Source organism: Argentina anserina, chromosome 1, assembly GCF_933775445.1.
Source record: "Argentina anserina chromosome 1, drPotAnse1.1, whole genome shotgun sequence".
Lineage (NCBI taxonomy): Eukaryota > Viridiplantae > Streptophyta > Magnoliopsida > Rosales > Rosaceae > Argentina > Argentina anserina.
Genome location: NC_065872.1, coordinates 6,376,799 through 6,401,277, shown reverse-complemented (window position 1 = coordinate 6,401,277; position 24,479 = coordinate 6,376,799). Strand labels below are relative to the sequence as shown.

General features: G+C 38.2%; 4 protein-coding genes across 4 annotated transcripts; 3 read left to right on the top strand and 1 right to left on the bottom strand.

The window, feature by feature from the left end:
- The first annotated feature begins 6,404 nt into the window (after positions 1-6,404).
- Positions 6,405-8,284, top strand: LOC126790015 (uncharacterized). Its single transcript, XM_050516142.1, has 4 exons — positions 6,405-7,097; positions 7,466-7,555; positions 7,661-7,728; positions 7,902-8,284. The coding sequence occupies exons 1-4, from the start codon at positions 6,447-6,449 to the stop codon at positions 8,035-8,037; spliced, it is 945 nt and encodes a 314-aa protein (XP_050372099.1). The 5' UTR covers positions 6,405-6,446; the 3' UTR covers positions 8,038-8,284.
- A 276-nt stretch (positions 8,285-8,560) lies between these two features.
- Positions 8,561-9,627, top strand: LOC126790024 (DNA-3-methyladenine glycosylase 1). Its single transcript, XM_050516152.1, has one exon. It carries the CDS (start codon positions 8,676-8,678, stop codon positions 9,441-9,443), a length of 768 nt encoding a protein of 255 aa, XP_050372109.1. The 5' UTR covers positions 8,561-8,675; the 3' UTR covers positions 9,444-9,627.
- A 9,351-nt stretch (positions 9,628-18,978) lies between these two features.
- Positions 18,979-20,343, top strand: LOC126790004 (zinc-finger homeodomain protein 6-like). Its single transcript, XM_050516130.1, has one exon. It carries the CDS (start codon positions 19,226-19,228, stop codon positions 20,288-20,290), a length of 1,065 nt encoding a protein of 354 aa, XP_050372087.1. The 5' UTR covers positions 18,979-19,225; the 3' UTR covers positions 20,291-20,343.
- A 2,868-nt stretch (positions 20,344-23,211) lies between these two features.
- Positions 23,212-24,151, bottom strand: LOC126800665 (late embryogenesis abundant protein 19-like). Its single transcript, XM_050528065.1, has one exon. It carries the CDS (start codon positions 24,149-24,151, stop codon positions 23,321-23,323), a length of 831 nt encoding a protein of 276 aa, XP_050384022.1. The 3' UTR covers positions 23,212-23,320.
- Positions 24,152-24,479: the final 328 nt, after the last annotated feature.

Genomic DNA, 24,479 nt, shown 5'->3' with positions numbered 1-24,479 from the left:
GCGGCATTGCCTATCAGGCGGAATCATCAACTCATATGCTAGCATAATCATCTCCCGGTATGGCCTCAAAAATAAATAAGTGCACTAGCCCCGCTAGTCACAAGATAATAAATGAGCGAAAACAACGAAAATGTACAGCATTCTTATCCGTTGATCATACCTCCTTTATAAGCCTCAAGGAGAGGTTACCGGATTAAGAATGGATATGATTTCGTTGATCGTGTCCCCTTTAAATAATTAAAGGAGAGGATACCAGAATAAAATAAAATAAATCATTCTTATCCGTTGATCGTGCCCCCTTTAAAAAATTAAATGAGAGGATACCGGATTAAGAATCGATAGAACATGTATGGTTCCCCACCGTACGTATAAATCTCAAAATATAATTATTATAAATCCTGAGAAGCCCTGTTCCCGGATAAAATCCATAATTTCCGATTAAATCAAATAAGGCGTTATAAATATATATAACTCATATATATATATATATATATATATCCAAGATAAATAAATGGAATTATCGTTGCAAATAATCCAGAAAAGCAATTAAATTCATATAACGCCCAAAAATCACTTAAATAAATATTCATGCATGCATTTAATTCAATACGAAAGTCCACTCACAGTAACCGAGCTACGCCGAGGGTCGGTCTGAAGTTTCCTCAACTCGAGTCTCTCCTCCTCCTGTTGCAGAGACATAAAGAATTAATTACCGCAACCCGATAATATTTAATAAATGAAAAACCACAACCCTCACTCGCCCAAAACCGTTATCTCTTCCACAAAAAATTCCTCAAATCCACTAACAACCTCCGTACACTTCCCACAATATTCTAACATCCTAATACTGCGAGTTCCTCAAATTCACGGGTTAAACCACAATCTAATTTCGAATAAAATACCGACAATAGTCGCCCAAACTATCCCACAACTCTTCCAAAAATTCCACAAATATTCCTACAACATCCTCAACCATCACAAGGCTTAAAAACGCCATCAGAAACTCTCCGGCACGGCGGCAGCCGCCCCTGGCGCCGCTGGAAGTGGCAGGCGGCCGGCCAAAATCCGACGACCACCAATGGCTACCAAATTTCACCACCACAATCCAATTAACATTCCTAACAACTTTCTAGTTCACATCAACAACCAATTTTAACTCTAAACCGTCCAATTAAACTGAAATCAAAACCCCCAAATTCAAGAACCCTAGAAAATCAATTCGTCGATTCTCTATGTACATACCGAATTGGATCAATTCTTTTGGAGGGTTTTCTACGCACATCACAAGCTTTAAGATGAGCTAAGAAGTTCTACCTATGGTGGCCGGACGTGCGAGTTCCGGCGAAAGAGAAGAAATGACAGTCGTACCTTCTCGGCGTCGGACCTCCCAAACGGTGGAGCTAAGGGCTGCGCTACCCACCCAGAACGATCGGCGACCCTCCAAGCTTCAAGATGGGACCCGTGCGGCGGCCTGCAGTGGTCGGACGACGGAGAACCGGCGCTGCTACAGTGACGGGGTCGGCTCGGTTTCGCGATTTCCTTCTTCTTTTTTTTCTTTCCTTTCCCAAAATGGCAACTTCCCCCAAATATATAAAAACTCCCCCGTGAACAGTAACTTTCCGAAATTGGCGTTTCACCGATGAAACGCTTTTACGATATAATCCGAACTCTAAAATATTAAAAATCGGATCTCGATTACGAACGTGCCAAAAAAAAATCCGGACGATAATACTAATTTACGAACTAGAAGATTCGGGTCGTGACATGCATCACCAAATAATAAGTAGTAAATAACAGTTATGAGGGTATATGCGTCATTTTAGAATAATCAATTACACTCATGTAAATACAACAAAAAAACAGAGACATTTTTTCTAAGCTCTTAGGAGCAGTACCGTGAATAATATTTGTCAAATTATATAAGTTGAGGGACTGATTGTAAGTGACTTAGAGTTTTTAGAACTGGTTTAAGTGAAGAGAATAACGAAAAATGTAATATATATAGTTTTGGTCAATTTTGCTTTAATATCATATGATACTTTGATCATATATATATATATATATTGATTAACTTACAATCCTTATACTCATTAAAGCCAATTTTATGAAATAGAAAATAATATTGGAAAGAAAATAAGAAAGTAAGTAAAATTATTTATCGAAAATATAAAAATATTGCGAGAATTCAAAACCATGAAAAGAAAATGTAGAGAAGGAATTTTAAAAAAAGAAAGATAAATGCCCTTCTTTGCCGGATTACAACCTAGGACTCCACACAACATAACCCAATACTCAACCAACTCAACCAAAATAGATTATGTGAAACAAACCACGTATATAGATTTTAATAGAGAAATCTCGTATGGGCTTAAATCCACAGAGCCTACTGACTAGATACGCTCATGATTGCAAACCATGTTTAAAAACTCCATACATGTTTTTATTAGATTTAAATTGATATTGGAGTTGTAACAACAGTTATCAATTTAATTATTAATTCGCAATGATCATTTAAATATGAATATAAATTGAAGTTTATAGCCAAAATTATAAAAACCTTTGATTTGAAAATAATTTTAAAAAAATTCTAGATATATAGTTATATTAAATAATAATATCATAATTAATGATTTTTTATATATATAAGTATTGTAGACACTTTGGGATGTATATTTAGTAAAACAAATTAAGTTGATAGTGTATTAAGTAAGAGGTGTGTATTAAGAGATTAGTGAAGTGTATTTGAAATTTTTCTTGTCAAATTAATATATAGTACATTTCGAAGAAGTGTATGCGTACAATGAATAACAAGAAAAAAATGAAATGGAAACACGAATCCTAGACAAGGATTTTGTCAAAAGATCATTATCTATCTATCATTTTTGCCATGACCATGCTCGAAATGATTTCAAAGATCATATGATGGTATGAGGCTGGTTGGAATTAGTGGGACCCGCGAGTGTCTTCGACTTGGGTTTTGCACTTTTCCAAGGTTAAGCATATCGTATCTATTTGTGATAATTGATCGCTATCCCTCTAATGACGACGCCACGTGGGATACGATGAGGTATTTACTTGATTGCATGCATGCAAATCTTTGTTTTTCAATTTTCCCAATAGATATCTATAATAATTACGAGCATCGGAATTAACCCACAAATATTACATTCCTCAAAAGCATCAAGATACAACTGGAATGTGAATCTGTCCCTCCCCCTAGCTTTTCTCTCTCAAAACAGAAAACTGGGTTTTTGGTGGAAAATTGCAAATATATTAACTTCTTCCAAGCTAGGGTAGATGGAGTTGGATTGGGATTAGAGGGGCTAGTGAAATTGTAGTTGACCAGAAGAAGAAGACTTTCCTTTATTGGGAGTCAGGTAAGGTTTAAACTTTAAAGTGAGACTAGCTAGTAAATTAAAGTGGGTTTGGTTTCGGTTTGGTTTCTGATTGTGGATTTGATCGATAAAGGAAAAGAAAGAAAATATATATGTAGAGAATTGCAGACCAGACCAGAACGGGGTATTGATAAAAAGGGAAGCTGGAGTAGGAGTTGGAGTTGCTGGAGGAAAACCCTAGCGAGCCGTCCTATGAAATGAAAGCTAAAATCCTTGTCAGTATCACACATCAACATCTCTAAAGATATGGGGGACACAGTAACCTCTAATTGTCTCCTCTAAGGAGGTCTAACCGCTACATAAAGCTAGCCCCGGTAATATACTATTGCTTCTTTTTGCCTTTTTGTTTTTTATAATTTCTCAGGGTTTTGTGATCTTGGTAACTAAGAATTAGTGACATGAAGGAAAAGCATAACATCGAAGTATCGAACTGTAAGATTTGTGTCTTAATTAACCTTCATCTACGTCTTCAGCTGGTGTATTTCAATCTGTAATTTGCTATGTAAAGACTGACGAGGCCTAAGTACTTTGGCGAGTTGTACAGGCATTTGTACTACACTCTGGCTAGTACATTGTTGATCTGAAGTTTTAAACCGAAATATATATTTGATGAATCAAATAAACAGAATGAGTATATGAGCAAATTAAAATAGCGAAACTTTTAACTTTAGTTTCAACAAACTAATATACGATTTTTGCTTTTGTTTTTCCCTTAGCCCTAGCTTGATGATCTATATGTAAGACGCTCGATAACCATGATTTTTGCACTTAATTAGCAGAATGATTTGCATTTCTAAATAGTTACCTTGTTAATCAAGTGATTCAAGCTTCTGTTCATTCCATAACCCTGCTACCTACATGGGGAAATTCTATGGTGCAGCGCTGCATATCATACATACTTCTAATCCACTATTCATACACTCCACGGATCCCACGTGCATTTTAAGACACCCTCTATCTACCGTCTAATTCGGTATGTATAGTATGCAGCGCTGCACCATAGACGAATCCATCTTACTGTAGCCATGTACCAGCTAGTCGTGAAACCCGATACCAAAATAAAAAAGCTAGTCATTGATTGAACCAAATTCAAAGCAGCATGCATATATCCCATCAATTTAAAGACTAATTCCTAGCTAGTATCATTCTATATTTATGCACAGCCCTTTTGTCATGCAAACTTTTAGATAAGCAAATACTGATCGATTTGAAACACAAGTAAAGCAGCAAAACAGAATTAAAACAACTTATAGAACGAACCCACCGACATGCCTGATGCCAGAACCAAAGGAGTAGTAGATGGTACGTTATTGGCTTAGATCTAGTCTTCATATGCATGGTGATCTTTACCCGAGCCGTACATGCTTTTCTTTCTTGCCTCTTCCATAACCTCTTTCTGTTTCCTCAACAACTTTGAATCTCTTTCGAACCTTTTGCAGAACATCCAAGACTAGCCTGAGTATATTTTTTTCTTTAAGGAATGTGTAAGCTTCCTGATCTGGGCACTGTTGCACTTTTTATTCTTCTAAGGAAGAATCATTATGATCTAGATCTTGACTGCTGAATCTTCTTTCTTAGTTTCTTTATATTTCCTGGGAAACATAAGCACGTAAAATTTGATTAAAACCTTTAAATTGTAGGACATTCATCTAACTTTTGGGCCTGCACCAGAGTAGTGTGGATCTATATACTGATTGCTGCTATGGGACTGGTATGGGTTTTACATATATGGGTTCTATTACTCTTCTGAAACGATCGACATGGACCCCAGATGTCCAGCTCAATTGGTAGACGTTGCAAGTTAGTATAGTTAGTATCAGATTGATATACCGACAATATGCAAGTGCCGAATTATACACCTATCACTCCAATCACACCTTTAAATCCTCTGAAGAAAATTATAATAGAGTACCAAAGGATCATATGTAGTTGGCCAGCTAGCGAATCAACTACCTAATTCGAATTAAACTACATACTCAGCTCAGTCAGCTGATTATCCATACCATGCATATATGGGTTTTACATATATGGGTTCTATTACTCTTCTGAAACGATCGACATGGACCCCAGATGTCCAGCTCAATTGGTAGACGTTGCAAGTTAGTATAGTTAGTATCAGATTGATATACCGACAATATGCAAGTGCCGAATTATACACCTATCACTCCAATCACACCTTTAAATCCTCTGAAGAAAATTATAATAGAGTACCAAAGGATCATATGTAGTTGGCCAGCTAGCGAATCAACTACCTAATTCGAATTAAACTACATACTCAGCTCAGTCAGCTGATTATCCATACCATGCATGCATATTGAATTCTTCTTATCAAAATGTAACTAGCAACATGAGGCAACAGTAGCCGGTAGTTGGCCATTGGTAGTGCAGTTGATCAACCCTCGAGCTCGTACCTGCATACCAATAAATTATCCGTTTCAGGAACTTATGACTAAGAACTCTTATATTATTGATTTGTTTTTCCTGATGGCTACGATTGGACTTTGCATACCAAAATTTATTCAATCATAAACTAAATCATATGATCGAAAACTTACTCCGATTTGATATATAACAAGTTTCATAACGTCATGTTGTGGATCTCGTACAAAGTTAGATAGATGGCAATTTGTCGACCCTAACGTACCTATTTTATACAATCCTTAACGCCATCCTACCTTTCCAGTTAATTTTTTTTAAATTTGACAGGAAAATACAAGATTTGATCATGGAAACAAGTTTATACTACTGACATTACGTGCACGAAAGCCGTATCTAACTACAAGTTAGCACGATTAGTTGGTCAGTGGCTCTCAATCATCCACCAACAAACAGATTGTGCAATTAATCAAATCAAAGATCGAAACTTCCAAATTAATCCTTCCATAGAAGTAGTTTAGTGGGAATAGTAGCCAAGTAGGAGTGTGCGATTCAAACATTCAATTATAACAACCCAACACCAAACGCAAACTTCAACTGCTTTCTAGCTAGTTTATAAACTCCAAATGAGGGAGCCAGGATCCGGATTGTGAGCGCCACAAAGAAAAAACAAACATGGTGAACTTAGTTGCCCTACAGAAGCCCCTTCTGCATGGCCTAATGAAAATGGCCGGAGTCAAACCCTACACGGTGGAGATTGAGCCTGGCACGGTGATGAACTTCTGGGTTCCGAAAGAAACCCTAAACAAGCCGAAGAAGGGGGAGAAGCCCGAGATCATTTCCAAACCCAATAAGCCGGTTGTGGTTCTGATACACGGGTTCGCCGCCGAGGGAATAGTGACTTGGCAGTTCCAGGTGGGAGCGTTAGCGAAGAAATACTCGGTCTACGTTCCCGACCTCCTGTTTTTCGGGGGGTCGACCACTGACAAACCCGACAGGTCCCCGGCTCTTCAGGCCGAGTGCGTCTCTAGGGGGCTGAGGAACCTCGGGGTGGACACGTGTATGCTGGTGGGGTTCAGTTACGGCGGCATGGTGGCGTTCAAGATGGCTGAGCTGTATCCGGAGCTGGTGAGAGTCATGGTGGTGTCCGGGTCGATATTGGCGATGACGTGTTCGGTGAGCGAGGAGACTATGAAAAGGCTAGGGTTCGAGTCGTCGTCGGAGCTTTTGCTGCCGAGCACGGTTAAGGGGCTCAAGGCTCTGCTGTCGGTTGCTTCTCACAAGAAGCTGTATTTTCCCGATCGGCTCCACAGAGACTTCCTTGAGGTTAGTCAACAGTGATCGACCCTGACGTCTAACTACACGTTTTTGACCTAGCTATTTTCGGTCTGGGACGATCTGTTACGTACGGCACTTTAAGTAGGTTGAAACTTACAAATGAATGAATGCCCTTGAACGTAGAGAGTTTTTGTATGTTATGTATTTACATTGTAGTGATTGTACAGAGTTTTTGTCTTCTAGTCATCTCTCATGAGGAAGCTAATTAGGAAATTGATTTATGATTTTGATATGTAAATTAAGTATGATGTTTTTCGACTTGCTCGATCTTTAGAGTGGTAGCTGCACATAAATTTATTAAGCAAGTTAAGTATATGTACCTTTTGCTAAGTCTTCTAGCTACGAAAAATCTACAGGTGATGTTCACCAACAGGAAGGAGAGAGCAGAACTACTGGAAGGTCTCGTCATCGACTCAAAGGACCCAAACATTCCCAAATTCCCTCAGGTAAATTTGATTCAACAGCAATATATATGTTCTGTGTTTATATTTCATCATCCATTTTGTTAAAAATTTAACCTCGAATATATATCTTGTCTTTATAATTTGCAGAAAATACACCTCTTATGGGGTGAAAATGATCAAATATTTAAGCAGGAACTAGCTCACAACATGAAAGAGTACGTTCATCAGTTACTTTTCAAAAAGTTATACTAATCACATATAATCAAACACCAAATATAACTATATCACTATTTAAAAAAAACTATATCACTAGTTAAAGGTGGGTTTGAATGACACTACAATGTTTTTTTTTTGTTGAGAAAAGATCCACTACAATGTTTATATGCAGGCAACTAGGAGCTAATGCAACATTTGAAGGCATAAAGAAAGCAGGTCATTTGGTTCACTTGGAAAGACCTTGTGTTTACAATAGGTATCTCAAGAGATTTCTTGCCTCCCTGAATGAACTTGAAGCTCATAATTAAGATGATTTTCCATCACTTAAGTGTGACCATCAGCTCATATCATATATATGTTACTGCATGTGTGTACTCCTCTTTATTTACCCCACCAATGTTTAAGATTAGCTTCTTATGGGTAATTCGTTCCTATGTCTTCTGCTAGCTTTACGGTTTAAGATGCGCGATTATTTACGCTTTAAGACGATAAAATCTTAAGACCTTAATTTTCTTGCGGTTCCATGTATGACATCCTTCAATTATTGTCTTCTAATCGTGCTTATTTATTACCCATTGTCTGTTGACTCTGTTCTATCGGAATTGAACCTCATTAAACTTGTAATCAAGTCGCAGACAAACCCTAAATGAATGAAAGAGGATCATTCACCATATCAAACTACATCAATTCAAAGTTTAAGACCGAGAGCTCGCAAATTTAATTTCCTCCTTTCATTGCCCAGGATGGGCCGTGATCTTTAACTACGGCCCAGAAATAGACACTGGACTGGGTTAAGGCCCACGTGCCATATAATAAACGACCACCGCATTTCACCCGCCATAAAATGCGCGGGTAACTAACACGCGCCTCTTTAGCCTTCTCTGCCCTTCTCTTCATCGCCACCATAGCTCTCTCACCTCTCGGATTCCCAACTCTCCCTCTCTCCATGGCCAAGCGATCCAAACCTCAAACTGAAATTCCCGAAAACCCCTCAACTTCCTCCAAAATCCCATTCCGGCCCCAAAAAATCCTAAAGCTCACCACCACCACAACCAAGCTCACCATCTTCCCCAAAACCCTAAGCCCATTAACCTCCCAATCCGAAATCACACTCGCCCTAAATCACTTACGGAGCTCCGACCTGCAATTATCGGGCCTGATCGACTCCTACACCCCGCCGTCTTTCGATTCCGACCGACCCCCGTTCCAATCACTCGCGCGTAGCATTCTCTACCAGCAACTCGCCACCAAAGCCGCCCAGTCGATCTACACGCGCTTCGTCACGCTCTGCGGCGGCGAGTCGTTGATTCTCCCGGAAACTCTGCTCTCCCTAACGGCCCAGAATCTCCGGAAAATCGGGGTTTCGGGGCGGAAGGCGTCTTATCTGCATGACTTGGCGGAGAAGTTTACGGATGGGACTTTGTCGGATTCGGCGATTCTGGAAATGGACGACGAGTCGTTGCTGACGATGCTGACCGTGGTGAAGGGGATTGGGGCTTGGTCGGTGCATATGTTTATGATATTCTCGCTTAAACGACCTGACGTTTTGCCGGTGGGGGATCTTGGTGTGCGGAAAGGAGTGAAGATGTTGTATGGGTTGAAGGGGCTGCCGAAGCCGTTGGAGATGGAGGAGCTTTGTGAGAAGTGGAGGCCTTATAGGTCTGTTGGGTCTTGGTACATGTGGAGGTATATGGAAGCCAAAGGGGTGTTGTAGTTCCAATTGGGTAAGGTAGTCTCTATGATCATGAATCACATAACACTTTACATTGTTGTTGAAATTTGAATGATCTGGTTAGTTTCTCCCACTTGTTGTATTATTTTGTTTGTGTAATATAATGCACTGGTTTTGTCATTGTTAGACTGGATGTTGAATTGTTCAATTAGAATGGGACTGGTTAGTTTCTCAATCTCTGAAAACTTTGGTTCTGTTGTGAAAATATGATTGCCAAGTATGAAGCTTGAACAGTGTAGTTAGAGACTTGAGTAACTCTGTAAATGGACTATGACTTGGGACTTGGGAGTTTGATATTTAAGTTTTGTAGTTGTGGACTTAAGGTCGCATTAGGGTTCATATCCATCATCAATGAGATCCAAGATGAGGATTGCGACCATGCTACTGTCTCAATCATGTGGCTAAGTGGCTAACTATGGGAGTTGCACCTCTTTAGATTAGTTCTCTTGATATATGTCTGTTTAGGCTCTTGACTGAAACCTTGGTTATCCTATAGCTAGCTGTGAAGATTGGCCATCTTTGTTATTATTGAATATAACGTGGTTATGGAACCATCAATTTAGGATTATGATATATTCATCCGGGTTGGTCCTGATCTTTGGTTTCGTGGTGTTCCTTTGGATCACTTCAAGTTATGTTGGCCTCTATAGAAAGTCGATAGCGTCTCCATACACGTAGTCCTAACGTTTGATGCTATAAAATTCTGTTTTTCTTCATCTGGTTCTACTTGTTATCTTTTCTATTCTAATCTTCTCCTTAGAAACTTACTGTTTCTGCATCAGCTCCATTCTGATCTATTTGCTGTGTTATAGCCTGTTGACAGTTGTTTATATAGTTGTCTTCACTTTTGATCAATTCATCTTCCTTGTGGCTGAGCTTGAGCAAATCTATATCTGTTGTCTTCTTTTTTGGTTGTCCTTGCAAAACTTGACATTTTGTACTTTGTAGACCGCTTCTGTATTGAGCAACAAGAGGTGGGTTATGGTGGCCAACCAAGTAATAAACGATTAATTATGGCTTTGATACAGAACTGTGGTTCTGCAATGAAGATGTGTTATTTACTACATTACATTACTGAAGTGAGATGGATAATAGTTATGGCAGTGTAAAGATTTTCCTTTATTGAAATTACTTCATTTCATTGGGTTGTGTTGTCATCGTAGTATGTCGGAGCCAGCTTTTGATTCATGATAGTTGATGGTGCTCATATTTCCTGGTATAGACATTGATTGGGATCATGGGAATCATAATATCACCACATGCTAGCTAGTGCCTGGGCTTTATTTTCTTCATTCTTCAATGGCAGAAGTGCAGACAGGGTAAAGTCATATTCCTCTTCTGCTTATAGTCAACGGAACGAGGAACAGCCACACCACTTATTAGCTTTAGTTAGTTCTGGACTTCATTAGTCATTATGGTTGTTCAAATCTCATCATCTTTTTCACCATGGACGTTCAATCTTATCATGGTGTCACCCATGGGCGTAGCTACATGGAGCTGAGAAGGGTCAATTGACCCTCCTCCCTATCTTAGCAATTGTGTTATTCCTTGCATGTTTACTTATTTTAGAACAATATAAGATTCATTTTGTCCCTTTTAATGTAATAACGTACCTACTTAGTTTATAAGATTGAAGCAATCAAACTATTTCTATATAGATTTTTCCTCTTATTCTCTTTATCTCCTTGATTTAGTTTAGCTCATACATACTTAATGGCGCTCCCCTCCCTAAATTATTAATATTTAAAGAATTTTTGACGACAACAATTAGCTTGAACCTACATAGACAGCTCATTAAATTTGTAGTAATATATAAATTTGACCCCTCTTAACAAAATTTCTAGCTACGCCGTTGGTGTCACCCATTCATCACTATATGGTTGTATCACCTCACCCTCTTTGGTCTTTTGTCCAACTTTTTTTGGTTTGCATTTCAAGGCTTTTCCATGTACGGTAAGCAAGTCTGGAAACAAATATGCTAATTACTTCCGAAACAAAAAAAATTGTTTATAATTTTCATTCCGCTAATCAGCTAAGAAGCAAAAAAACTAGGGGTGGGCACGGGATGAGACGGGACGGGGCGGGGCTCATCCCACCTTTTTGAATCGGGACAGGATCGGGACGGAACGAAGGTTTTTAAGAATGATCTCACTCGGGATTAATCCCGGTTGGGACGGGACAAATCCCACCTTCCTATGAAGTTAAATAAAAACCTATATTTTTACTTTTTCATTAACAAAGTAACATTTAATAATGAAATTTTAACAAAAAAATGCATATTATGTTCAAAATATTATAATTTACCATTATTATTTGAGTTAATATAATTTTGGAGTTATTAAGAACATAAATTAGTTTCATTTTGATACAAATATATAAGAATTTTTTAGTTTTCATTAAATGTGGGACGAGACGGGACGAAGCGGGATAAAAATTATTCGTCCCACGTCCCATCCCACTATAATGAAACGGGACGGGATCGAGATGAGACGAACGTTTTTAGACCTCCGTCTCGTCCCGTCTCTATGAATTTCGGGACGGGATCGAGATTTCCGTTTTTTATGCCCACCCCTAAAAAAACAAACTTGCTTGGGTTTCCAAAGGAAATGGGTAAATGGGCCGTCTGGCTATGAGTTGGGTTTTGGGAGTGAAGATTAGAAAGGTCGGGTGGGCAAAATAAAAGAATGGGTGATCACTGATCAGTACGACTCCCTAATTAGGGAACGTTGTCACTTCAAATGAAAGAAAATTAACAAGTGCATGGTGCATCATTGTTTGATGACTAAGCTAAAGGGTGAAAGTTTGAATCGTAGTCGGAGTTGAGAGGATTGGTGGTTCTGAAGAATGAAGGCACTCACAAGTCACAACTGGATCACTAGCTTAGCTTTGGTCAGATTCCACAAACATCCCCAAACACACTGGACTGTGCAATCCCACCATCATAGAAAACATGCATGCACTGATTGGACGGCTGACTTAGTCCGAGCCTCATGTGTGTTTACTAACACGGAAAGGAAATGAATTCACGAGGAAACATTCTCATTTCCTTTAAATTGGTGTTTGCTAGCACTACGGGGAATCAGATTTGTGCAGGTCCCAATATAGAAGGGGAATGATTCCACCATTTTCATTTCTTAGAAGAGATTTTATATTATTTTTGGGTGAATCAAATTAAATTCTAAAATTAATCTCAAAAGTTAATGAAATTTCAAACTATCTCATATAAATATTTTTTGAAATTTTTATTCTCCTAGGTATATTTATAGTCAACTTTATTTCTATTATAATTCATATTATTTAATTCTTTGAGCAAATAAACAAATAAATATGAATGATTCTTGAACTCTCTCATTTATTTATTTTCTCATTATTTATCTTTCTCAAAGCTTGTCAACTTCATTCATGTTTAGCAAACGCACCATTAATCCCATCATTACAGATTCCTTTGTCTCGACGAACTAGTTGCTCGCCTGCTCACTTTGATTGGATGCTAAACCACCCCCGTCGATCCGTACAAGTCTTGCCATCGTCTCATTTACTCTCACCTAGCTACTGGTGTAAATCATTGGTATAGCCAAGTCGATCATGAGCTTGATGATCTAGTTAAACATCCTTGAATTTAACCTTTTTTTTGGGTTAAGTCCTTGAATTTAACTTGGTCGATTACGGAACCTCAATAGAAAGTGAGGAGGTAACAGTCTCAAACTTTTTACACTGTTGTTGAAAATAGCTTAGACTTGAACAGTCGAACCACTGCTGAGTATCTTTGTACAGCCACGTCAGTTGTATTTTGTAATTGAAAGACGTCGATCGTATACACATATATCCTTGCTATCTGAGTTTAGAAAAAATTTCACCATCGTTATCCAAATTCTTGTGGCAATATCAATATAGTACCCATACTCTGAGTTGTACTAATATAGTACCCAAACTCGTTATTCGCTAAGGGGTTTGACGTCAAATTTCGTCACGGTTATGTTTTCTAGGTCACATGTTCAGCACGTGACTGCTAAAAAAAGGGTTTTTACTTAAATAACCCTATGTACATTCAAAATAAAAATTTCCTGCCATTTTTTCACTCCAATTTTTGTTACTGTGGTTTGACCACTTGATTCTCTCATGTTCATGCTTCTCTTAACAATTATCACTCGGATGATCACCGTACCGCCACCTCCTCCGCCACATGTGCTTCCGTCGACCTTCGATCTCGGCGCCAGCGAACAACAACACTCCTTTGGTCTCCGCCTTAGAGAGTCGTGATCGGAGCTATGAGGAGGTAGCCTTGCCCTCTCCTTACTCTGTGCCATCTTCAATGCACTACGGCGGTCGTTTGAGCTCGATCTAGGTGATGGTGTTCGTCTATGCCCTTGGAGTGCTCACCATGGCGGTCATCGTCATACTAAAGTGGGCGTTGTGCAAGTGTGATGTTTCAGCCTTTTGGACTGGTTTTGCCACATCCATCGATATTACTGGCTTGCTTAACTACATCGCGAGGACGAGGAGAGCTGGTTCGGACACAGAACATCCATGGCTTCAGCAGTGACCTGGACGAGGTGGTGCGGTCATACTCCTCCACCATGTTGTCGAGATCTTGTCGGTGGTGATGGAGATGAGTGAGTCGAGGTCCTCCGTCGAGAGTTGGTACTTGAGCGTGAACAGCTGGCCGTTGAAGAGCGTTTGGGAGAGGCGGAAGTAGAGGTCGGAGAGAGAGGAGTGGCGGTCGGAGACGACAATGAGAGTCTCGCTGCCGACATAGCAGAGCGACTTGTCATGCGGTCGGGGGATGATGTGGCCGCCGTAGCTGCACATGAGGCGGAGCTTGGCTCCAAGGACCTAGGGAGAGACATCCTAGGAAGAGTTCGGCATTGCGGGTTCGGGGGGAGGATTCGAGTGAGTCGGGGTAGCTGAGTTGCATGGAGGCGGCGGCGGTGGTGGCCGGACGTGGTGAGAGAGAGAGAGAGAGAGAGACTTTTGGGTTATTATTACTGCGACAACACTCCTTAGGAGGAATGATCAATTTTGCCTTTTTTTTAATGGTCACGTGCTAGACACATGACCCTGAAAACGAAGCCGTAACGGAATTTAGCGTCAGACTCCTCATTGATAGCGAATAATGAGTTTGGGTACTACATTGGTACAACTCAAAGTATGAGTACTATATTGACCTTACCACAAGAATTTGGATACCGATGGTAAAAAAATTCTTGAGTTTATGTGATTTCACCTCTATCTAAAATAACAAAGAAAGAAAATGATGATTAACTCACCACAATGAAGGTGTCAAATGAGACCCACGTAAAGAACTTTTATGACCTAACACAAGATCAAACCTTAATCACACAACTAATTTTGGACCCGCCTACGTGCCTAGCTAGCATAGATTGGAAGGAAAAGTCAGAAAAACGTACAAATGATGTAGAGAAAATAAAAAAACAAAGGAATAAACTAACACTGACCCTAAGGGTGGGCTTCTGCCACGTAACTCTAATCCCACCAATTAATTGTGCATGCACTGATTAGAAAAGAAAGTTTGTCTGATTTAATTTAATCAAATATCACTTATCATGTTCTACTAAATTAATGAGGCTTGTATTAGTTTAATCGCAGATCTTAGTACTTGGAAATTGTTCCCTCAAGCACACCAAAGTTGGTGTAAGCTTAAGCAATAATTTAGAGAGACCAGAGCCAGATTATTCAATGCATAATGGGTAAGTAAACCGGTATTTATTATACAATCTCAATTATTAATATTTATAATTAAAAAATATATATATATTTAATGAAATCTGACCGTTTATTTAATTTGGTACAAGTGCACCTCAATGCTCTGAATAAGCTCTCGAGAATAAAAACGTCACGAAATATTCAGTTGATATAAAATCTTGACCTTTAGTTGTCAAATATAGTAGTTAGAATTTAACAATGCAATATTGCATTAGGGTCATGTTTCCTAAAATGAACTTGTCAAACAAAGAAAGGAAGTGCGCCACACAACACTAAACAATTGGTTAGATCGGATGCTTCGATAGTGATACTTGATGATCGAGCAAAGAGTTTCTGAGCTCAATTTTAATTGAGGCTAGTGTCTCCTAGGGTAAGTAAACTAGTATTTATTATGAAATCTCAATTATTAATATTTATAATTTTTTTTAAATATATACTTAATGAAATTTGACCGTTTATTTAATTTAATATAAGTGCACCTCAATGCTCTGAATAAGTTCTCGATAATAAAAGCGTCACGAAATATTTAGTTGATATAAAATCTTGACCTTTAGTTGTCAAATATAGTAGTTAGAATTTAACGGTGCAATATTGCATTAGGGTCATGTTTCCTAAAATGAACTTGTCAAACAAAGAAAGGAAGTGCGCCACACAACACAAACAGTTGGTTAGATCGGATGCTTCAATAGTGATACTCGATGATCGAGCAAAGAGTTTCGGAGCTCAATTTTAATTGAGGCTAGTGTCTTCTAGGGGCAGAATTTAGAAAATAAATCTCAACAAGCAACTAGATACATGGTGCTAGCAAGATATAATTGACTCTCAAGGATTGAGAGAACATAAAATCTACAAGCTAACAAAAAGTAGGACATGATTTAAGAATTATATTCAGCCTATATTGAAGACTTGTGTAAGAACTTCTAATTACAAGCATACTGTGCGTAGAAATACATACTAATCACTTGAGAAATCTTCTAAAATCTTGCCTGGCCCTCTTAAATATGTTTATCATAAAGTTTCAAACCTTGAGCTCACTAGTCTGAAGCCACAAGTTTCATTCACCTTGAGTTCATTAGCTGTGGATCGGATTAGGGTTGCACGCTTGTGAGATAATGTGCTAGCTCTAGCTACATGACTTGGCGGGTGTTGACATTTTCTCTAATAACTAAATCTATCAAGTTGTGATTCTATTCAAATTTACAATACTCGGCAATTTAAGATTTAAGTTGTTGTGTACTAAGTTTTCAAGGAATAGACTTATGTTATGTACTAAGTTTGAGTTTCGGCTCAAGATCTCTTGTCTGCTGTACGACAACAGTATAAGAATATGTAATTATTATTCAAGCCTTCGTTTTATATAAAATTCTTGTGGATCTCATCTAACCGATTTAAGTTGTTGTGTTTTGGTGACCCCTGTCTAAGATAAAAAGCAAATCAATAAACGAATTAAGTTAAATGCTTGTTGATGATACTTGAACCTCATTAATTAACCTTATGCCAAGAGCAAAAATCTCATTCAACATGGTCAGTGTTCCATCCGAAACTTTAACCTAGAGACATGCGGCGTGGACCGTGGAGTAATCGAAGGAAAATACTTCAAAATAGAACATGCAGAGCACAGTAGTATTTGCAAATGGAGTCTCTCGCTCTTTACTACACTTCGGAATTTCGCAAACGCAGCACTAAAACAAAAGAACCATAACCATAACCATAACAGTAGGGAAGGAGCTAGCTAGGCATAAGAAGCAAGAGAAAGAACAAATCTTATGGTGCATAGCAATCTGAGAAAAATGGATCTGCTAATTTGGGACGCGCGTGATGATGGAAAAGAATGAAAAACTCCAGCTGCAGATACACAAACCCTCGCTGATGGGTTTTAGAGAGAGAGAGAGAGAGAGAGAGAGAGAGAGAGAGAGAGAGAGAGAGAGAGAGAGAGAGAGAGATACTGACACAATTACACTAACAAAGAAAACAAAAGAAATGCTGTAATGTGGCCCAGCATTCCTTCATCTCATCTCACTTTAGCTCGATCCCTCCCACATCCACCGAAAAAAGATATTCAGATCAATCAGATGAAGAAAGGAAATAAATTCTTTCCTCAGCTCTGACCCTTTTATTTTCCTTTTTACCTCTTTAAAAAACTAATCACTCTGACTCATTCTTAATCATCTTTAACTAATCAATTATCCCTACTCATCACCTTAATTGTCTTTAGAAAATTATTAAATCCTAACTTGTTTGATTTCCTGGAGAAATTGCTCTTGTATCTCACTCAATTACTCGACTCTACGTAACATTCATTTATAAGAAGAATAGTAGCGGAGATTCTTGAGTACACCGAGGTCTATATATGAATATATACAATTTGGATAATTACAATTTATAACTTAATATAGATGCACGGTTGCCCAGCTTGGATGTGTTCCAAACCCCATAAAAAAATATATGCACGGTTGTCATAATATATGAATTAGTAAGATAACACCGAGTATTTACATGGTTACATATCACATCCTTCATAAATGTATTTCTGGAATAGTAGCTACTAACCTTTTAACATACAATTATCTATTTATAAGTCACTCAGTCAAGCTTTTTAAACACATTGAGGTCTGTATAAAAAATTTCGTGAAAATATGAAATATATGAGATCCAAGTAAAACCATTTCATGAAAAATAACATCATAATATGGTTATTTTATCATATTAGATATGTGAAATGCATATATCATACATGTATTCATGCAACGAATAACCCATAAGTTTCTCTTTAATTAAAACAAAACACACCTAATGGATGAGAAGTTATTTAATGAAATTATTCGTAATTTTATTTGTTTATTTTTTATATCAATATAATATTTACCAGAAATTTTTTATGCACTTTGTGTATAATACTCTGAATTTCTACTGTACAAAACAATATTTTGGCTAATAAAATCAGTTCCTTTAATAATACTATAGGTTACAGATCAAAACAGAGAAAATTACTGCTAATTTAAAATTTTAACAGGATTTTGATTTTTTGAGTTTGCAGGAAGATTCCTAAGCAAGCAGAAAAACTTCAAGTCTCACATTTTTCCTTTGCGCTTCCCCCCCCCCCCCCTCCTCTCTCTCTCTTTCTTAATTTGTCTTGCAGCACAATACAAACTAAAAAGACATTAATTTTGTGGTGGTTTAGGGTTTCAGAGAGCAATAATTAGGAACTGGACCATGGTGCAGGGTGTGGGAGAGGACTAACGTGACTCTGTCGGCTCTTCTGCACGGCTCCTCTGAGTCCTCTCTCTCCTTTCTTCCATTACTGTAGACCTCATCACTCAAATCTTTTTGAGTTTTGAGTACAAACCAAACCACCAACCTGTTCCTTGCTTCATTAGATTTTATGGGGCTGGATGGGTGTTAGGAAACAGAACCCTCTTTAGTTTCCTTCTTACTCTTCCTCTTCCTCTTCCTCTTCCTCTCTCTATTTTGATAAAACCAAGTTTTTTTACCCAGAACGAGCAGCTTTCTGTTTGTTTCAAATGGTGGTGGTGCAACTATCAGACAAATCTCACTTCAATTTTACAGCAAGGTAAGTAAGATTTTTAATTAGCTCCAGTAGGCCCCCTCCCCAAACCGTTGCATGTATTTCCTTGTTTGAGTTCCAAGATTAATATTTATTTTCGTCTTTCATTTCTTGTATTTATATGCTTTTAATTCATCTACTATACCCATCAGTTCATAATCCACAGCTCAGTCACCAGCTTAGGTACTTGAAAACAAACCATAGAAATTAGTGAGATGGGTTGGTGGATTAGCACCCAAAATGTCAAAATCAGAATAGGAAAAGGAGAAAGAAAGAAGAATCATCTTAACTTCTTAAGCCGGTGATTAGTTCCCTGATCAAGCTAGATTAAGATAGAGATATGCATAGATGAATTTATGAAAGCACTGATCTGATCCAGCTACCTCCCATCGACCATTATTTTTTATTATCGAAAAGAAAAATAGGCTGGGAGATCAATCAAAAATCTGTATTAATAGCTTATCTATCAGATTTAATGGAGGTGAGAGGCCAAGATAAGATTTTAGGGATGCCAACGACCTTGGGGTTCAGCCCCCAAAATAGAGACTCATCTTCTTCTTCCAAGCTCTCTTCTTCATCTCTTCATCATCATCATCATCATCACGTAAACAACACTCTAATCTTCAACCACCCTCAAACCCTAGAACCATTTTATCAACCTCCACCTCATCATGAGCCTCACCAGTCGAATCCATACAAACCCAGTAGAGATCCAGACCCAGTTCCAAACCCAGATCCGAACCTATCACCTGTTGCTGTCTTCACCACCCCAAGAGCAAGAAGCACCACACCACGCGGAGCAAACCACAGCTTCAAAGCAGCGCCATCGGCGGCACTGGCACAAGTACCAGTATCTGAGCCTGTTACAGCTTCGAAAGCAGTTCGCTATCGAGAATGCTTGAAGAATCACGCGGCGAGTACAGGAGGGCATGTACTGGATGGCTGCGGAGAGTTCATGCCAACCGGAGGGGAAGACAGCCCGGGAGGTCTAAGATGTGCTGCGTGTGAGTGCCACAGAAATTTTCACAGGAAAGAGATTGAGGGTGAAACTCAATTAGTACATGTACCAAATAATTACCATGTCCTTAACAACCACAACAAAAACAGCCATAGCAGCCGTAGAAATGCATCATCAGCACCAGTTGTACCCTCTCTCCCTCCACCACCTCCTGTTCACCAGCACTATCAGCATCATCATTTCCCGGCCACTAGTCCTACTGTGCCGGCATCATTTCCGCCTGGGATGATGACTTTTGGAGGTGGCGGAGGACCGGCCGAGTCATCCAGCGAAGATCTCAACCATATCAACATGTACGATCAGTCAAATCAGGCTGGGGGTTCAAGGAAGCGGTTTCGGACAAAGTTCAGTCAAGAACAGAAAGACAAGATGTTGGAAGTGGCTGAGAAATTGGGATGGAGGATCCAGAAGCACGATGAGCAAGAGGTGCAACAGTTGTGTTCTGATTTGGGTGTGAAAAGACAAGTTTTCAAGGTATGGATGCACAACAATAAACAAGCCATGAAGAAGAAGCAACTGTAAGGCACTCGTTCTTCTTGTAATTCTTCACATTATTCTTCTTTGGAGAGTGAGGAGAAAAATCTAGTGAATAACTATCTCAGAATTGTATGTGCATAACAAATAGAAATGAGAGTTCAGGTTGAAGCATTCGTGTTTTATTTCGTTGTCCAGCTTTTCCTAAAATCTCATTACATCAACATAATACGTTATGCTGCGACATGATCTTCTCCTTGCTTGGTTTTTCCTTGTTCTTGAGTTTAAACACTTGAAAAGGTAGACAGCAAAATAGAGACAAGGAGTTCAGACCTCTTATACCCCATCACCACCGAGTTCAGAAATCTGATAGAATTGGTTGCATGTTTTTGTTACTAAAAATCGTTCAGCTGACGATGTATGGAATCTAGCACGCACCTCTTCTTTTCCCATCACTCGCTTGAACACTTTACCAGCCAAAGATATGGAAGAAAGAAAAAAGGGAAACAAAAAGAAGGAAGAATCAGCTTTTGGTCATGGGTTTTTGCCAATTTTCTTGTTGTTCTGCTTTAACATTTAATCATGGGGTTCCCTTGCACGTTCGTGAACAATATTCTTTCAGATCATATATATTGGGAAGGGAAATGTCTACTGATCTGTAGCAGACTTGTCTAGTGTATATGATTTTATCAAACACAGATAATGACATAATGTTACAAATATGAGAATATCACGCATCTAGTTATAATCTATAAGCTTGCTTATGGAAATTGAAATCTAACTGAGATAGCAGTAGAATAAACACGAGAAAGGTAGGCACATAACCGAGGAAGGGGAAAGCTTATAGGCTTATCTAGACCAGCCATTACTGCATCCTTCGCAGGTACTAAAGAAGAGGTTTCCCTAAAAGGTGGTATTAAGTGCACTAATCGTACAAACATCTTGACCTGTAACAGAAACTATATATTACTACACATCCATCCATAAATGTCATAACTAATGGTGAGGTATTACTGTATTAGAGGAATTGCAAGTCTAGTAAGAGGACTATAGTCAAAGTCAAACCTTATGTGAGCAGCCATACGATGCGTATAGATGATGAAGACAAACAAGAGTAACTAGCACATGCATGTGATGTATCAGAGACAAATTGGCAAGGGCCATCTAATTCCCAGCTAGAACCTTCAATTTTACCGGCCTTTCGAAATTACAGGACAATACCTCATTATAAATTACCACACAGATCAATAGACACGTAGACAGAATCAGTAGAACAGAGGCAGCTCTTGAAGAAAATCTGATATTCTATATATGATGATGCTCTTGCAGCTCCTTTTGAGATAATTAGACATAACCCCAATTTTGAAGCCCCCACTTAAATTTAAACCCACATCCAAAAACTTTTTCAATCTAAACCCAAATGAATTATTTAAACCTAATATTTTTATAACAAATATTTTTTCATTTAGAATAGTTTCACTTTTTTACCCTTTAGGTTGAGAAATTGAAACTCATCCTTAAAATTAGTTTTGACCAACTTTCTAATTTAGTTAATATTTAATTGTATCTATTATAAATGAAAATTTCATTTTAGAGAAATTTGAGAAAATCGGGTATCAACATTAATTTAGAGAAATTATAGAATATACAAGAGTGAAACAAATGTATGATTGAATGAATTTTGATTTTTCTTCTTCCTATTTCAGACGATTAATTATTTGAATTTGTCATAATGAGCCTTAAAGTTTGCCTTAGTTTTTATTTCTCCATCTCTTGACGTCTATTTAGCCTCTTATCACTTTATGTTATCAAAGATTTTTTTTCATATACTTGGAATATACTTTTTATTCTCATACTTATTCAGCAGATTGAAAGCACCTATCATAAACCAAAACAACCATACACACTATAATTTAAAAAACATAATGAAATCCCCATAATTGTCAAATTCCAACACTATGGATACATATCTCACTACCTACTAAACAATTATCCACTTTACGTATACCTGTTAAACAGATGCAAATCATGTTACCTACTAAATAGATTTTAATGCTCTATAGAATAGAACTTCTTACCTCAACCTTAGATGCACAACAAAACCACACCTACTCTATAGATACAAATCCAAACCAAATTGTGAAACCCACCTACTCAACAAAATTATGAAACGTACAAATCCCAACCAATACACAAAAAATCATATGAATCCTCTCACATATTTAGTGGACTGAAGAAAAAAAACATACCTATTTTCGTAGAATCACGTACTTCACTGAATAATAAGGATTATGTTTTTTACCGGTTACATAGGTTCTTCAGATTTAGCAAACACACAAACACACACACTGAAAACATAGAATAATAAAAATACCTACTCTAAGGTAGTGCTTGGATAAGAGATTTGAAGGTAACAAGGAATTTCAAAAATGAAGAGATTTCAAGGTGAATAGATTAATATAAAGTGATGAGATATTAAATTGAAGCTACAATTAAGCAATTCAGAAACATACCAAATGTATTTGTACCAGTGGCAAAGAAAATAATTTTCATCAAGAACAAGTTTTATTTCTTATAGCAAATAATTCTTTTTTTATTTCTTGTTCAACCTAACTGAAAGAGTTTTAGGGTGGGTTTAAATTAAAAAGGGTGTTGATTTTTTATTCCTTTTAAGATACAAGCTGTTCAAAATTGTGGAAACTAATGATCTAATATAATTGAAAGCAGAAGGTCGGAAACATAACAAGATGTAACTCACAGACCCCCTATTAAGCTAGAGACATGGAAAGAAAAAGAACATATGTGTTGGAGAGGAAAGATCCCACATATAAGAAGTGACAAAGAAAATAAAGCTTATAAATGGGTGGATAATAACCAATTGTACCGAGACCTTTTGCGATCAACACCTGTGAGGTGGCTAAGTTGGGACAATATCGGTACAGTTGGTCCACGGGTCACGTTTGTCGCTGTTTAACAATATGATCAAGTGATCACATACGAGTTCATAAAGAGATATTTAACATGCAATCAGCTAGAAGTGATTAAATACCTTATAGCTAGCTCTTGGATGGACCAGCATCAATTTCTCATCTTCGCCCCAAGATCACCTGTTGCCTGCGAGGCCCTCTCCTTGGCAGCCTCATACTTATGCCTGGTATGCTCAGATACAGTATCCTTAGCTTCTTTGTATGCCTCCCCCACCCTTTCTTTCGCCTCATCATAGGAATGGGCTGCATTTTGTCTTCCATACTCTATTCCTCCTGCCACCCTATCTCTCGCAATATTGGCCTTGTCAGAACCCAAGTTCATTTTCTCCTTTGCTCCATCATACACATTTGCAGCAGTCTCTCTTCCATATTCCATTGCATCATAAGCCTTGCCAGACACAGTACTTGTAGCCGTTTTGATTTTATTCTTTGCCTCACCATAGGCACCAGTTGCTTTGTCATATCCACAACCCATGGCCCCTTTCGCCGACTCTTTGGTATCATTAACCCTGTCTGAAGCAACATTTGAAGCATGATTCATTCTCTGCTTAGCTTCCCCATAAATATTGGCGGTCGTCTCTTTGGTATCATAAGCTCTATCTGAAACCAAATTTGAAGCTGAATTCAAATTTTGCTTAGCTTCCCCATACATGCTGGCTGCTCCCTCCTTGGCATCATATGCTTTGTCTGAAGCCATATCTGTAGCCCAATTCATTTTCTGCTTAGCTTCCCCATACATATTTTCTGCAGTCTCTTTGGCACCAGAAGCTTTATCTGATGCCACATTTGAAGCTAAGCTTGCCTTCTGCTTAGCTTCTCCATACAAAATTGACATTGTTTCTTTCGCATCTGAGGCTTTATTTGACGCCACTTGTGAAGCTGAATCTATTTTCTGCTTAGCCTCCCCATACACATTTGTCATTGTCTCCTTGGAATCATAAGCTTTATCAGATGCAATATTTTAGTTTCTCTTTAGCATCATCGTAGGCATCAGCTACTTTATGTTTTCCGATTTCAACTCCTTCTGCCATTATTTCTTGGGCAGCATTGCCAGTTCTCTCCGTAGGCATTCTTATCGACTGATCCCAATTTTCACGGGCATAGTTGGCTGCATCATGCGCCTCAGACTTTGCTCCTTTTAGGAGGACAATATATAATTAAAGTAGAAAATGAAATGAAATACTTGTATGATGAAGAACTAAAGGAATTATGTTTAGCCTAATCCTCTATAATTTCTAATATCAAACAAT

What these genes read in the sequence shown, in the direction of transcription:
- LOC126790015 (XM_050516142.1), top strand. Translation starts at nt 6,447, where the DNA reads ATGGTGAACTTAGTTGCCCTACAGAAGCCCCTTCTGCATGGCCTAATG. An exon ending in TCCACAGAGACTTCCTTGAG is followed by an intron (nt 7,098 to 7,465) that starts GTTAGTCAACAG and finishes AAAAATCTACAG; the next exon opens with GTGATGTTCACCAACAGGAA. An exon ending in CTAGCTCACAACATGAAAGA is followed by an intron (nt 7,729 to 7,901) that starts GTACGTTCATCA and finishes GTTTATATGCAG; the next exon opens with GCAACTAGGAGCTAATGCAA.
- LOC126790024 (XM_050516152.1), top strand. Translation starts at nt 8,676, where the DNA reads ATGGCCAAGCGATCCAAACCTCAAACTGAAATTCCCGAAAACCCCTCA.
- LOC126790004 (XM_050516130.1), top strand. Translation starts at nt 19,226, where the DNA reads ATGGAGGTGAGAGGCCAAGATAAGATTTTAGGGATGCCAACGACCTTG.
- LOC126800665 (XM_050528065.1), bottom strand. Translation starts at nt 24,151, where the DNA reads ATGACAAATGTGTATGGGGAGGCTAAGCAGAAAATAGATTCAGCTTCA.